Raw genomic sequence first — 14333 nt, 5'->3', positions numbered from 1 at the left:
CTCTCTAGTCCCATGGAGTCAACAATGATGCTCTCATCAGTGATGGGTGATGACCGTCGGAGAAGACAACAGGAGAAGAAGGCTCATGTCCTGAGGAGAGGGAGAGGGTGAGGGAGATGGAGGGGCGGAGGGGAAGGAAGAGTAGGACCATTTATATATTTATATTAATTATTAAAATATATTAGTAATAAAAGAAATACAAATAAAGATGAGGGCTAATCGATCATTTTAAATCGACTAAGAACAAGAGTTGCAAATCCCGAACCACAGAGATGGAGAATGGGAGAACGAGATGGTTAAACTTTTAGGATATGGACAATCAATAATTTTTTGCAGACCACAAAGGACAACTTATATAATTCACTCAAAAATTATTTCACGTATGTTGTCATGTCATTATCATTTCGTGATTATATTATCATATCATTGTTAAGTCAATGGTCAAACAAGTTTTATTTTACTTCTTTTCATATAAATTGAACAAACATAAAACTTGAATGGTAAACCTACCTCAATTTTTTTGAGGTGAATAGGTGAACAAACCAAAACTTGGTTATTAACCATTATAAAATAGTTATAATCAAAATAAGATTTAACATAGAAATGATTATTACAACTTCATCTAAGATTTAGGTTCAGAGAACATTAAATAACACTAGACTTGTTTAGAACAAATCTGTATAAACCGATGAAGCTAACTTTAATGTCATCAATTAATATATTTTTTTTCAACAAGTATGACTGTAATCTCAGACAATGTTCATCAAGATTGGATCTCTTAAAAATAACTAGTATAAACTGTAATTGCAATTAACATTAATTTTTTTTGAATCTGAAGAATACATACAGATAAAAACATATGCAGAATTGAAATCTTGGATTGAAATGTTCTATATTCAAAACTTCCTTTGACTTGTTAACAAGGTGTCGACTGATTTTACGTATCAAGTTGGCTGAGTCTTGTCCTTGTCCTTCTTACCAGCAAGAATCATTGAAATCTGAAGACCTCTTCTCAATGCTTGATTGAAAAGCAGCTTTGTTTGGAACTCTGATACAAAAGGGAACCATGACAGTATGACAATTGGCATAAATATCACCAATCCCATCAAGCATTCGTATGCACGCCCTAACTCCATTATCGAGTCCCAAAATCCTATGCATTTTACACAAGGCCTGCATGCTTGACCAATCTTCACAGTTCCACAAAACAAACACTATCAATAAAAATATTTTAAATAATGACAGTACACTTAGGGGAAATGGAAGGAATGAGATAAATAGTAAAAAGTTAGGACTTATTGGGGAAGGTCCTAGTTCCATGACATTCTCTAGTAGTTCGTTCTTTCTGCATTAAGAAAAAGAGAAACAACACCCAAGTGTACAATGATCCAAAGGGTTACTTACCAAGATGATTGCCCAACCAGTTGGCACAAAGGCAAGGAAGGCAACAAATATGTCACTGATGGTCAGGCCACATACAATAAATAAGACCGTCATGAGAGAAAGGAAGACAAGGAAGAGAAAGGCCTTTAAGATCCTGAACATGAGCTGTAAATTTGTGCCAAACCGTTTGGCCATTGACACCAACTGACAAAAAGAGTATACAACATACAATTAGGCTTTCAAGGGTTGCATTGTCTTTCTAGCCCTACCATACAATCATAGATGATCAATTTAGTTTTTTACCTTAAATTCCAGAAGAGCAGATATCAAGACCAACCATGAAAACGCATAAACCTGACAAATAAAATGATTAATGAGAACAAATTGCACCCTATACGAAACAAATAAACAGGGAAGAAGGAAACAAACCAGTATACTTGTGCTGCCACCTGCAATATTAAGACGATACACAAGTCCATACTGATAAATGAAGAACCGACACGCAAGTATAATTTCAAGAATTCTTCCCCTTATGTTTGTGTACTTAAGATGCTGCTGTTCTGCATCCCACCATGATTCCCAACTTTTATCTTGTGAAATTCCAATCCCACCACGATTCCCTATCCACCTTTTCCAATCCGTCCAATCCTCCACTGTTTTCTGCCAGTCAATTCCCAAAGGATTGAACACAAAAGGAGCTAACAACCATGAAGCAACCAGGAACCATATCGAGAACGTAATGAATAAGTATAGATTTGAACTTCGGTATGAGTTCCCATATGCCTGATAGATAATAAGCAGAATAGCCAACTCCAGCCCTTTCACAAAGTGACTACGCGAATACAACCTGTAATTATCTGCAAATTTTGCATGGAAGACGACCAAACCACGGCCCGTGGCGCGATATTTTGAACCTCCATGTAGAATTGTTCTTCCATAGTAATGTGCTTTTGTTCCAAGCTGGAAAGTGAAAAACACAGAGGCTAATTGGAGTTGCATTATGATAAAGTCGCGTAATGCGGTGCGAAATCCTCTTTCTAGACTTATTTCCATAACTATAGGAAGCATGAGAAGTAAACCGAGCTGAAAAACAGATTGGATGACTAAAGCTTCTTCTAGGACTTTGTTGCCACTAAGACTTTCATCTTCTAATATTTGCCCTTCCAACCCACTCAAAACCATATATATATGTCCGTATAAAAATGCATAAACAATAAGCACAGTAACCTGGATCAAAAGAAGTTATTTAATGTATGTAATAATGTAAAAGTTATAAGTAAATAGAAGTAATTGTTATATTGTTATACCATGCTGCTAAAGTAGAAACCAACTGTGGTGTAGTAGAATGATAACATTCTCAAAAAATCAAAACGGCGACCAAGTCGGTAAACATCACGGCTAAGTGTCTGTTCGCCATTTCCATTTGCAACTTTAGCTTCGAAAAGGGATATCTGATTCATACCAACATCACGACCTTTTCCTACTTGGATATATTCGTGATGTGTGGCATAACCTCCACGCAGAGTGGAATTATAACCTGGAAAAATGTAACTAGATTACATTCGTAGGACAGTTCAGAACATAACTTTAAAGACATTAGAACTAGTTTTAGACTATTTTGAAGTCTTTGGGTCTTTTTAGAAAAATTAGTTGGTAGCGGGTAGCAGGTAGCTTGTAGCATTTTGTTAAACGCTACATGAAGTAGCATTTGGATTTGGAGTGTTTTGTTTAAACTAAACGCTAGAAGCTTGTAGTGCCAAACAAGACTTTCTCTTCAAAACGGATCGTTTTGTCAAACGCTATAAGCTAGAAGCTCTCAAATGCTCTGTGCCGAACACGCCTTTTGTTGTGTAGAAGCAGTGCTACAACATAATATCTTTGGGATGATGAGAAAGTTCAATTACCTGAAAATATATCGTCGCTCAAGTTGATGGTTCTTGAAGCTTTACTTATGCCACCCCTTGTGATGTGAAAGATCCTGTCAAATATATCTGGGTGACCGTAATGGAATCGCACCCTGTGAAGCATAAAAGATTCTAACTATTAATGAATTCATAGAGGATAGTTGATATTTCATATATTCATTTTTTATTATCATACCTCAGAGGGTCTGCTAAAATCCTTTGGCCAATTGTCACAAAACTTGTCTGCTGGTTGGAATTGAACCAAGCTAGTGATGATACACTGTAAAATAATTAAATGAGTGAAAGATTTAATGTAACCTTCCATCCGCTAAAAGTTTTGGCCAACACAAGTTCAAAAGGCTTTGTTGGGGCTTATAAGATCAATATGTATGTTGCAGTTTAGTGCTCAAAACAATAGAGAATGATTGATTATAATGGCCGGAAATGTGCAAATGAAAATAGATGGTAACATGGGACAAAAATTAAGGTGTTATCAAAAGCCTTTTTACGAGATAAAGAAAGCCAAAGTACAACCAAGAAAAGGCATTACAAGGCAGCAAGTGCCTTGTTTCAGTTGTGGGTTACAATGGCCTACTACAACTATATATAAGCCAAAATGTAATAATAAAATACTATATATATATATATATATATATATATATATATATATATATATATATATATATATATATATATATATATATATATATATATATATATATATATATATATATATATATATATATATATGTTCAAATGTTTCGGAATGAATTCATATATAAAATAATAAAAGTGTATTTTAGGAGAACGAGAGTATATATTCTACTAGAATACACCCTCATTCTTCATATTCCATATAACTTTATTGCATTTTATGTGAGTGAGTCCTGAAATAATGTTATTACTGACATAAAAACCTAGATACAAATTCATTTTGAAAGAATCTTATTGCTAACATTAATGACGGATTTAATTAATTTCCATAAAGAGAAAATTATAATTATGGATATCATTTAATATACATACAATTATGGAAACCATTTAATATCTATCATTATTTAATTAAATAATAATATAATTTACTAAATTCCTGTTGGTGAATTCTAGCACACAATAAATATAAAAAACACTTTAATCTAGCCCCTATATATATATATATATATATATATATATATATATATATATATATATATATATATATATATATATATATACACACACACATATCGGAGATGCAAGTGGGGAATGTGTTTAATATCACAATCTTTATAATAAGTAAATATGAAACTATACTGACCTTCCGGTGAAGATATGTTCTCTCAACCCCAATATTGTTGGTCTATGTTGGCCATGTCGATCCTTATGAAATTTAAATTCCTCCAATACATTTCTCATTTTGAATGCTTCCTCAAAGTAATTGTCCTGTATATATATAATTAAGATATTTGACAATGCTTCTGAAAGATAATAAAAAGGGACACTTTTGTGAAGTACTAAATTACCTGATTCATGTCAATTGTCTGCAGCGCTTCTCCACGAGTAAAAATAATCGCATGGTTTTGGTTTTCAGGTCTTCCTTCACCGATTTGTGAAGGATGACCTGGAAGCTTGATACGATATATTTCCTATCATGCCAATATGCCATGATAACAATTATTAACAAGAATACATAAAGGTAAACTTTAATCCTTTATTTTATGCATGTTAGAATGTTTATATGTGATATTTCTTTAGTTAGGCCCATTGAGCACAAAGATCGTCTTTTCCTGGATTAGGGTTTCCCTAGATCTATATCCTGGGTACGTTTCCCTAGTTTCAGATCAAGACGATACATGTAAGTATTCATGAGTCTCTTATTACATTGTATCAGAACTAGGTTAGTCGACATTGAGGATTGTACCCTGTAAGTACATGCATTAAAGGTTGTACTCTGTGAGTACAATTCTATAAAATCTGCTAATAAGAGAAGGGCCATTTCGAGAGTGTCGTTTCCACATGAGTCAGCTTACGTTGATACTCCAACCTAAAATGGGTTGTACAACCGAATAATTGTCGTTACTCAAGGTAGCTAAAACTCTTTTACCAGCTATCTCTAAAACGTTTTCGCAGATCCGATTTCCACTTCCAGTTTTCTCATCATTCGTATAACCTCCTCCGTTGTTTGGATGGTGGAATTCAACTCTCAACCTTATTCCCTACAAAATTTTTTTCCTCAATGATCGGAGATCTTTAATAATACTTGTTTTGTTTGTGACACCCAACTACATGTAACTAAGCTGGATCCAAATTCCTTAAAACGTGTCTTTCTCAGTTACTCTTAACTCCAAAAAGGGTATACATGTTTGTTTCCCACACTTAATATATATATATATATATATATATATATATATATATATATATATATATATATATATATATATATAGTATCTTGGGATATTACATTTCATGAAAATCTACCCTTCTTTCACGTGTTAGAATCATGAAATCCAAGGGAAAATGATGGCTAAAGGGCTCTTGGCCTAGCAACATTAGATGTTTAAATGCGTCCATCCCTTAAGGGGACGATGGTTCAAGTTCTATGGTAGCAAATGTGTAATGTAGGAACAAGATTAAAGGTTGTGTGTTAGCCATACCAAACAAGAAGACACTGATGACTTGTTGGTATATATCATACCGGTTCCACCTCCACCTAAGGCATCCACCCTATCCGTCTCCACTCAACCTCAAGAGTTTGTTAGGCGACCAATTGTTCATGTCTACCATATGTGTAAACTTTCAACATTAATTTCGGATCCACTACTATCTTTATCGACATATCAACCTAGAAATGCGTCCATCCCTAAGATAGTAGGGTTCAAGTTCTATGGTAGCAAATGTGTGATGTAGGAACAAGATTAAATATGAAGCTAACAACAGATGATGAAGATCCCCGTGAGAATCCAAAAAAATGTAGAGAAGTTATGGGAAAGTGAACTATTTGACTATCACGTAACCATACATTGCGTTCTCGATTGGTATAGTCAGCCAATTTGTGTTATCTCCAAGAACCTCACGTTGGGATGTCGCTTGCATTCTAAAATATTTGAAGCGTGCACTACATTTAGGTATTTTATACCAAAGACATGTCACCATGGTATGGAAGGGTTTACAGATGTCAACTATGATGATGACCCTACAAACCAATGGTCCACTACATGATACCGTGTTTTTGAAAGGGGAAATCTAGTTTCTTGGAAGAGTAATAAACAAAATGTTGTTTCTCGACTGAGTGTAGAATCTAAATCCAAGGCTATGATCATCACCTATGGTTAGGAAATCTACTTGGTGAACCCTCAATCCAAACCAATGACCTTATGGTGTGAAAACTAGACAACAATTCATGTTGCAAACAATATTATTTTTCATGAGGACTAATCATGTTGAAGTTGATTGTCACTTCACTCACCAAAAGATTCACAATGGAACCATCATTACATCTCATGTTCTAACAGTGAGCTAGCTTGCTAATGTCTTCACTAAAGCATTACTTTAGAGCAAAATTTCTAATAACTGTAACAAGATGAACATTATTAACATCTATGCTCCAACTCGAAAGGGAGTGTTAGAATGTATATATGTGATATTTCTCTAGGTACGCCCGTTGAACAAACAAGCCGTATTTTCTTGGATTAGGTTTTCTATATGTCGAATTAGGGTTTCCCTATTTCTATATATTGGTACCTTACCTTGTTTTAGATCAAGAAGGTCATGCAAAACCCTCTTGGTGGGAAGCACCCAATGCACTATGGAGGAGCTTTCCTTCGGATTGACGAGTGCTCAGCAAGCATAGCCAATCACGAAGGCATGAGTTGAGTTAAGGGAGTTTTAGAGAATCATCCGAGCGAGATACGGTTGTCAAATGGGGGAAGAGGAACGATGATAAACGTAAGCATTCATGAGTCTCTGATTTCAATATATAAATTTATAGTTACCTGGTCTAAAGTACCCTCGCCTTTGACTAGAACAGAGTAGTAAACATTCTGAGATCTACCATTGATGGTAGCCTCTCTTTCATCTATATAAGCAACTCGTAAAGAAGGATATCTGAACCGATCAAAATATAATTAATTAAAATATATACTTTTAAAATTTTGATTAATGTATGATCATGATCCATATAAATACACTTACGTTAGCATGAGCTTCAAGATGTTAGTATAACAACTTTGATCTCTCTCATCACTTGATTTCTTTTGAGCACCATAAATCTGGCAAGAGATGACATAGGTGAACTTCAAATCAGCCATTGCAGTTGCACGTTCTTTGAAATCCATGTGATGTTTATTCATGTTAAATGTTCGGAATCCAGTAAAAATCTCTGTGGAAAAAAATATAAATTATATAAAAAATATACTGACATTTAAAAAGTTTAACGAATCACACTAACCAACGTCTTTTGCATAGTCTAGGAAGCATTGAAGTTCGAGAGCTTCCTTGTAGTACATCATCCCTCTCACTGAGAAATTTTTGTGAATGAGTTTCTAAATATATAAAATATAAATTTTAATTAAACTAGCATGCAAACAGAAAACCTGTTCTGGAAAGAGTCTGCCCCCTATAAGAAGCCCATTGACGTATGGCTTCTGTTTTATCCCCTCTATATATACCATTAATCCGCTCTTCAAAATTATTCCATTCATCTGGTTTTGCATATACAACCAAAAAAATAATGTTTTTTGATTCTATATAAAGAGGACAACAGTCAAAACTAATATCAATAGTCACCTGGATATATCTTCTGGAGGTAAAACAAAACAGAAATTCCATCTTCATTTTCTTTGTGAAGCTCTTCTTTTGAATAGAGGACATCTTCTTTGTAGTATGGAGTCAAAACACTGAAGTTTACTCAAACAACAAAATCTAATCTTAAGGATAATGATGTAGGGCATCCATGAGTGAAATAAGTGAATGGTTGGAAAAGTACTGACCTAAAGGAGAGCATGTTACGAACAATTGGAGCATTAGGCATTCTAATATATAAGGAGTTTACAAAGAAGGTGATACGCCTACGAGCTTCCAAATTTGTAGGCACATCAAATGCGGATTCCTTGACAGTCAAAAGCAAACGAAGCCTCATCACCTAGGGGTACAAATGGAAAATTAGAAAAAGGACTAAAACGAACGAAATCGGGAGGGTGCCCAGATGGCAGATGATACCTTTTCCTTCCATGATTTCATTTGAGTTAATCCGACATTGATTTGCTCAAATCTTTCCTTTCTGTCATTATCACGATGATGAGCGCGAGGTTTTTCAAGTATCCTACAAAAGCACACAAAAGGAATTTTACAAGAGAATATTTAATTATCATCCAAAATAAAAAACTTACTCGTGCTCATATTTCATAACATCTTTTGTGATAATCTCCATGATATCCTGACACACATTGACTATTTGGGCTGTGTGTTTCGCTTCACCAACATTGTCTTCTAGCTGGCAGACACCCAATGGAGTAATCAGAAAAATATTAGAAACATTGTAAGGAATATATTAACAATGAGAATGAATAATATCCCACAATTTAAAAGAAATGCCTTACCAGACGATCCAATAACCTCTCCAACTTATCATTGAGTAAAGGCAATTCGCTCATATAAAATTTATTCAAAAACGTTCCCTGGTGAATGCTAGTTTCTATTTCATGGCATATATTCTGTAAGATTCTGTAAAAAGAAAAAGAAAATGAAAAAGATTTTTTAACTTGTAAGTATAAATTTTTAGTAGAATCAAGATCGTATAGGCCTTACTTTTTATCGCGTTCATCATCAAAAAGGTTAAATAATATTTCCTTAAGTGTTTGGTAGCATTCTATCACTGCTGACTGCATATAATCATCGCTGCTGATCTTCCTGAACAGGTCTGCATCTTCCTTTCCTTTAAAATCTTTAGCCATGTCTAATGCAATGGGAATCTTAAGTGGAAAAAGTCAAAATCATGATTACATTTAATTTCAGATAAACAATAACAACAAGACATCAAGCCAATGCATGGAGGATTTATACCTTACTAGCCAGCATGAATAGTGGCCACTGGACAACTGGAACATCACTTGTAGTATAAGGTACAAGAAGCAGATCTCTCTCACTTCAAAAATAAAATGAATGTCAACAGAATATTCTGCTTCAGTTTAATTCCATTTATTAATAACAGCAAACTGTTTAGAACCTGTTGCTGATCAAGTCTTCCATCCGCATTGAAAGTATGAATTCGTTCCACACCTGTGAAAATTTTGCTATGTTCTTTCTCACAGATAGATCATCTTCCACATGATCTCTTTTAGGATCTTTTTGCATAGGCACAAGGCGTTCAACAAAAGCTAAAGGAACCGATTCAAATCGTGACCTTAGCATGCCAAGTGTCCTTATCTAAGGATCAAACATCACAAAATGATGATGTCATCGTTGGATTTCAAAATTTAGTAAACTAAAGATATATTCGTACTAACCTCACCCAAATGCCTGAAGACTCCGTAGATTCCACCAATAATAGTAGCATATATCGTGTACCAAATTTGTGTGTCCATGAAATAGACCTTAAATGAAATTACATCACATATGTTTAATTGGCCTCATAGAGGCATATAACAAAAGTAATTATTTTCAAGAACACTCACCATGATAGTTGGACCCCAGATACAAATAACGACGCCAATATTGTGGGTCACTACAAAATGCTCAAATAAGTAAGTAATCAGATCATAATATAGTAAGAATCACAATTAGAAAAGTTTGTATATAATTTTTAAGATTTTACTGTTGGGAAAGAACTCATGCCACTCGTGGCTGCTAACATGCATTTTCATGATTAACTTTGTGGGCTTGACCAGTGGCAGTATCTACAATGAAAATTGCAAATTTAAGCATAAACTTTCTATAGAAATCATATGATAACAAGCATTTTCATGATTACCTCCACATAGTAGCTGAATGCGAACTTGCTTATTAGCAGCACTATCCAAAATAGAGTATACCTAAGATCAACAGTAACAAAGTAAGAAAAAAGAAATTTAAAAATTCAAATATCAAACTTTATATCCCTACTTGAAAAGAGAAAAGATGCCCTCATGCATGCCTCTTCCAACATAGAGTTTTGGCTGTTAAAATTCGCAGTATTTAATATAAAACAAGAAGCATGTAAGATGTAACATCAATACAAACTACCAACACGTAAGTGAACTTGCCTGTGCCCACCACATTATAAGAGTGACTATACGCCAATTGGAACTTTCCATGTGTCTCCTTATAGGTGGAAGCAGATATAGAAAGGCAGCCAGTATGTTGGGGATCAAGTAAATTGCTACAAGATAGTTATAAAGCAATTGCCCTCTCCAATTTCCTCCCAAAGTACTGAGAAACTTCACAAATCCTGTTGGATTTGGAACTGATCTTAAGTAACCAACAGACAAGATTACCATCCAAAAAGCAGCTACAACAAATTTGAAAATATAGCGATGAATTTGTGTAGGTTTTAAGCTCCTCCATGCGTTGAAACTAAGGATTATGTCTAGACTAACTGTAAAGAGAAACCATAAATTACAAAAAGGACAACAGCTAGAAGTAACGAAAGAATGTGCAGGAAGTAAGTATGTACCTTGGATAAAGTTAAGTATGGCATAAGTGATGAATATGCTGGAGATGTTTTTAAGGAGAGCTTCATCTAAAATTCCGAAGATTGATCCATCTCCATGCCATGCAACAATTATCATAGCCTACGAAATCGAAATGAAAAGATTGAAATGCTACCAGCCTAATAAGAAATCATCAACTAACTGCATGATTCTGTTATATGCCTACCTGCAAGACCAATATGAGGAAAATCCACATCCGATCAAAACTCCTGTAAAGGTGCAAAAATGAACGCACTTCGACAAAATTTGTTTTACTCTTCTTCTTTCCGGATACTACTTGATTGGGCCCCTGCAAATTACTTAAATTTGAGCATTTTTATTTGGTGAATAATGCTAGCTTTAAAGTTGCATAAATGCACACATACTACATGATGGCGCGATGACTCATCGGAGTGAATAAAAAAGTCAGATTTGCGATTCATTGGCCAGCCTAACTTAAAGCATTTGTTAGACCTGCAAGAGAAAGAATTAAAGGTTGGTCAATAGTGTTAACATGAATAATAATAATAATAATAAAAATATGTTAATTAAGTATATTTAGATGTTACTAATCGTATTCATGTTACTAAAAATAGGTTTGTTAAATATATTATCAATATACATTAGAAATTAGAGTCCAATACATAGACATTTACACCATGCCACTAAAGCTCAAAAACCCAACTCAAATTTTAAAATTTTATTTAGACTTTAGAGTCAAATTAAGTATATGAAAATGGCTAAAGTTTAAATTTTTGAGATGAATTAAGAGTCAAGAAAAATCAGGTAAAATGGATATTAATAAAAAACCCAAAATATCATCATAACAAAGAATCAGTTCAAGTGTAGCAAAATATACATTCAAAGATAATACCATAAATTTGATAATATTTAATCTAATTGGGAGCGACATAAAGAAGGTGTAACATTGAATGTGAATAAAGTTGGTAAAGTTGTAAGCACGATCTAATAATGAAAATAGATAAGGGGTAACTATAAGTAGATCTGGCAATGGGGCGGGTTTGGAGCGAATCGACCTTGATCCAAACCCTTTTAACAAATTTCAAAATCCGATCCAAACCCGCTCCGTTACTCGCATGGTTTTTGATTATCAAACCCATACCCTTATCCACCGAATCAACAGATATCCAAACCCGCCCTGTAACCCGTAAGTTTATTGAATAATCAAACACATTTTACTTAAATCATAAAATCACATTTATTAAATAAAACTAAGTTTTGATTTAGAAAACACATTATGTACTCAAGGACTTTCTATTGGAATTAAAATCATTATTTTAGTTACTTCCAATTGATTTTTGATCGTTGCTTGCATTGATAGAGAATAACAATTACAAACTTTCTTTCGGTTGATAAATGACCTTATTGATTTATAAATGAAATTGGTGATTACATGATGAAATATAAATGAAATGGAATCATGACTCTTGCGAGAAGACTGTAAGTCTAGAAGGTGAGTCCTCGAGTCCTATATAAAAACAATTTAGTCTTTGGCCTTTTCTCTTTGGACTTCTGATTGGAATTTAATGTAAAATACAAATTTAGGCAATATAAAATATAAATTTATATTTCTAAAATTTATATGGGGCGGGTTATAAACGGAGCGGATCGGTGATGATCCATACCCGACCCTTTTAATAAAAGGGTTAGCGGGTACGGGTCGTTAACGGGTAAACGGATCAAAAACTATGCTCCAAACCCATATAATTGTTAAAGGTTTGGATCAGATCAGGGTTAAAACTCGCTCCATTGCCAGGCCTATATGAAACCAAGAGCATGGTTTCGAGTAGGCTTAAATTTGTTTTTTGGCTATAGCTTCTGATTTAGGAACCGATAAAAAACTTTTTGATAAGAATAGTGTTGAGCAATTGAAATTAGTACACAAACGTACACATGAAGAATCATTCATGATTCATTATTTTTTGAACATAATTGATAAAACTATTTTCATTGACGGGAACGTCTGGTTTCTTATTCACAACAGAAAAATCGAAGTTTGGTCTAACATGCACAATATTGTTGATTGTTCCTATTGCAATTGGAAAGTTGTTTGTAGTGGTTTGTCTTAATGAGTAGAGACTTGTATATGAGCATGTATATGATGCTCAGATAGGGATTCTACAAGATGATTGTTATCAACTTTATGTTTTGAATTTAGTGGTAATGAATTTACTTAATTATATTTCATAAATTTATTATGGGGCCTTAGTTTAAGTTTTTGCACAAGCCTGTAAAATGATAGGGTTGAGCCTGAACATGAATGGCGGTTTTATAATATAAAGAGTTACCAAAAATATTCATTTAGATCATCATAGTTTCTCCATGAAGCATGGCTTGCATTGCCACCTTTATTTCTCATGGCTTCCTGCCACCAATAAAAAAATAAGTCCCATTAGAAAAGTAGATTTTATCAAACTGGAACACAACTTATGATGTTATTACCTTACGAAGAACATCATAAATAGGTGAGATGACCTCACGCAGAAATGCTTCCTCATCAACTGCTACTACTTGATATGTCCCTCCATTTATAGGTTGAACATTGCCAAATAAAATTCCATGCATTTCATTTGCCATCTTTTTTATTCAATGAAATAAGATCACATCATAAAGCTAGATAAACATAATGATAAATGTATTCTTGTAAATATAACCAAATAATAACATACATTATGAAAAATATAACAAAGACATTCAGGCATGAACCGCACGTTTGAAGCTTCACCCCAGACGAGTAGATAGAGTCCAATGTAGAGAAGATATAATTGTTGCCTATCACCACTAGGTGGACACTTAAGTGAACTTGAACAACAATAAATCAAACAAAAAAGATTAAATCTTCACTTCAAAGAACAAGAAACATGTTGCGTCACCTTTTTAATAACTTACTCAATGATTGATGTACAGTGCAAATAATGGCACCACGAGACATAGTTCTTTAAAGTTTTATCCAATAAATGCTTTACCGTTTGGCTATCCAACTGTAAAAAGTTCCTCATTAGTATTCAGTTCATCTCTAGGCACAACCACATGCACCGAAGTTCAGTTCAAATATTACACAATGAAAAAGTGTGAGTTTTACCTGATCATAATCTTCAACACCCTTTGACCTTGTATCAATATTTGCAAGTAACAATACCAAGTGTTCCCTTTGATTTGCAACGTTTCCTTTCTTTATTTCAGAACAACAAAAATTTAAACCAGTCATATTTGTAAACAATCCGTGCAGAGTTAAATAAAGTGGTTTATGAATAAAAGTTACCTGAAAACCAAAAATTGATGATAACCACTCGAGAATATCAGCAATAGGTTTTTCTCTGTCACCCACCCTTCTAATAGATGGAAGGTTATCTACAATGCGAATTGCTCGAACAGCTGCTTG

The 14333-nt window shown here is 34.0% G+C and overlaps 1 protein-coding gene across 2 annotated transcripts in view; it reads right to left on the bottom strand.

Annotated features, from left to right (window-relative positions):
• Nucleotides 1–661: 661 nt before the first annotated feature.
• Nucleotides 662–14333, bottom strand: part of LOC111884462 (callose synthase 7) — a 26774-nt gene continuing 13102 nt past the window's right edge. Inside the window, exons 6-41 of one of the 2 annotated variants that reach the window (XM_023880790.2) lie at nucleotides 14214–14333; nucleotides 14034–14123; nucleotides 13841–13932; nucleotides 13621–13753; nucleotides 13394–13528; nucleotides 13240–13316; nucleotides 11317–11404; nucleotides 11118–11240; nucleotides 10915–11032; nucleotides 10505–10836; nucleotides 10365–10417; nucleotides 10234–10294; nucleotides 10078–10159; nucleotides 9938–9987; nucleotides 9770–9856; nucleotides 9490–9689; nucleotides 9327–9408; nucleotides 9072–9235; nucleotides 8864–8987; nucleotides 8654–8757; nucleotides 8484–8586; nucleotides 8255–8406; nucleotides 8052–8161; nucleotides 7859–7966; nucleotides 7714–7782; nucleotides 7458–7644; nucleotides 7259–7370; nucleotides 4790–4912; nucleotides 4585–4709; nucleotides 3484–3567; nucleotides 3288–3400; nucleotides 2691–2920; nucleotides 1813–2610; nucleotides 1687–1737; nucleotides 1405–1587; nucleotides 662–1190 (exon numbers count right to left, since the gene is read on the bottom strand). The exon at nucleotides 14214–14333 is cut by the window's right edge and continues 3 nt beyond it. In XM_023880790.2, coding sequence (XP_023736558.1) covers nucleotides 945–1190; nucleotides 1405–1587; nucleotides 1687–1737; nucleotides 1813–2610; nucleotides 2691–2920; nucleotides 3288–3400; nucleotides 3484–3567; nucleotides 4585–4709; nucleotides 4790–4912; nucleotides 7259–7370; nucleotides 7458–7644; nucleotides 7714–7782; nucleotides 7859–7966; nucleotides 8052–8161; nucleotides 8255–8406; nucleotides 8484–8586; nucleotides 8654–8757; nucleotides 8864–8987; nucleotides 9072–9235; nucleotides 9327–9408; nucleotides 9490–9689; nucleotides 9770–9856; nucleotides 9938–9987; nucleotides 10078–10159; nucleotides 10234–10294; nucleotides 10365–10417; nucleotides 10505–10836; nucleotides 10915–11032; nucleotides 11118–11240; nucleotides 11317–11404; nucleotides 13240–13316; nucleotides 13394–13528; nucleotides 13621–13753; nucleotides 13841–13932; nucleotides 14034–14123; nucleotides 14214–14333 — 5109 coding nt within the window. In that variant the 3' untranslated portion in view covers nucleotides 662–944. The remainder of the gene's footprint in view (nucleotides 1191–1404; nucleotides 1588–1686; nucleotides 1738–1812; nucleotides 2611–2690; nucleotides 2921–3287; nucleotides 3401–3483; nucleotides 3568–4584; nucleotides 4710–4789; nucleotides 4913–7258; nucleotides 7371–7457; nucleotides 7645–7713; nucleotides 7783–7858; nucleotides 7967–8051; nucleotides 8162–8254; nucleotides 8407–8483; nucleotides 8587–8653; nucleotides 8758–8863; nucleotides 8988–9071; nucleotides 9236–9326; nucleotides 9409–9489; nucleotides 9690–9769; nucleotides 9857–9937; nucleotides 9988–10077; nucleotides 10160–10233; nucleotides 10295–10364; nucleotides 10418–10504; nucleotides 10837–10914; nucleotides 11033–11117; nucleotides 11241–11316; nucleotides 11405–13239; nucleotides 13317–13393; nucleotides 13529–13620; nucleotides 13754–13840; nucleotides 13933–14033; nucleotides 14124–14213) is intronic. The other variant, XM_042900101.1, reaches the window with a different exon arrangement.

Source organism: Lactuca sativa, chromosome 3 (assembly GCF_002870075.4).
Source record: "Lactuca sativa cultivar Salinas chromosome 3, Lsat_Salinas_v11, whole genome shotgun sequence".
Lineage (NCBI taxonomy): Eukaryota > Viridiplantae > Streptophyta > Magnoliopsida > Asterales > Asteraceae > Lactuca > Lactuca sativa.
Note: the sequence above shows the minus strand (reverse complement) of the source record. Positions and strands in the feature narration are given on the sequence as shown.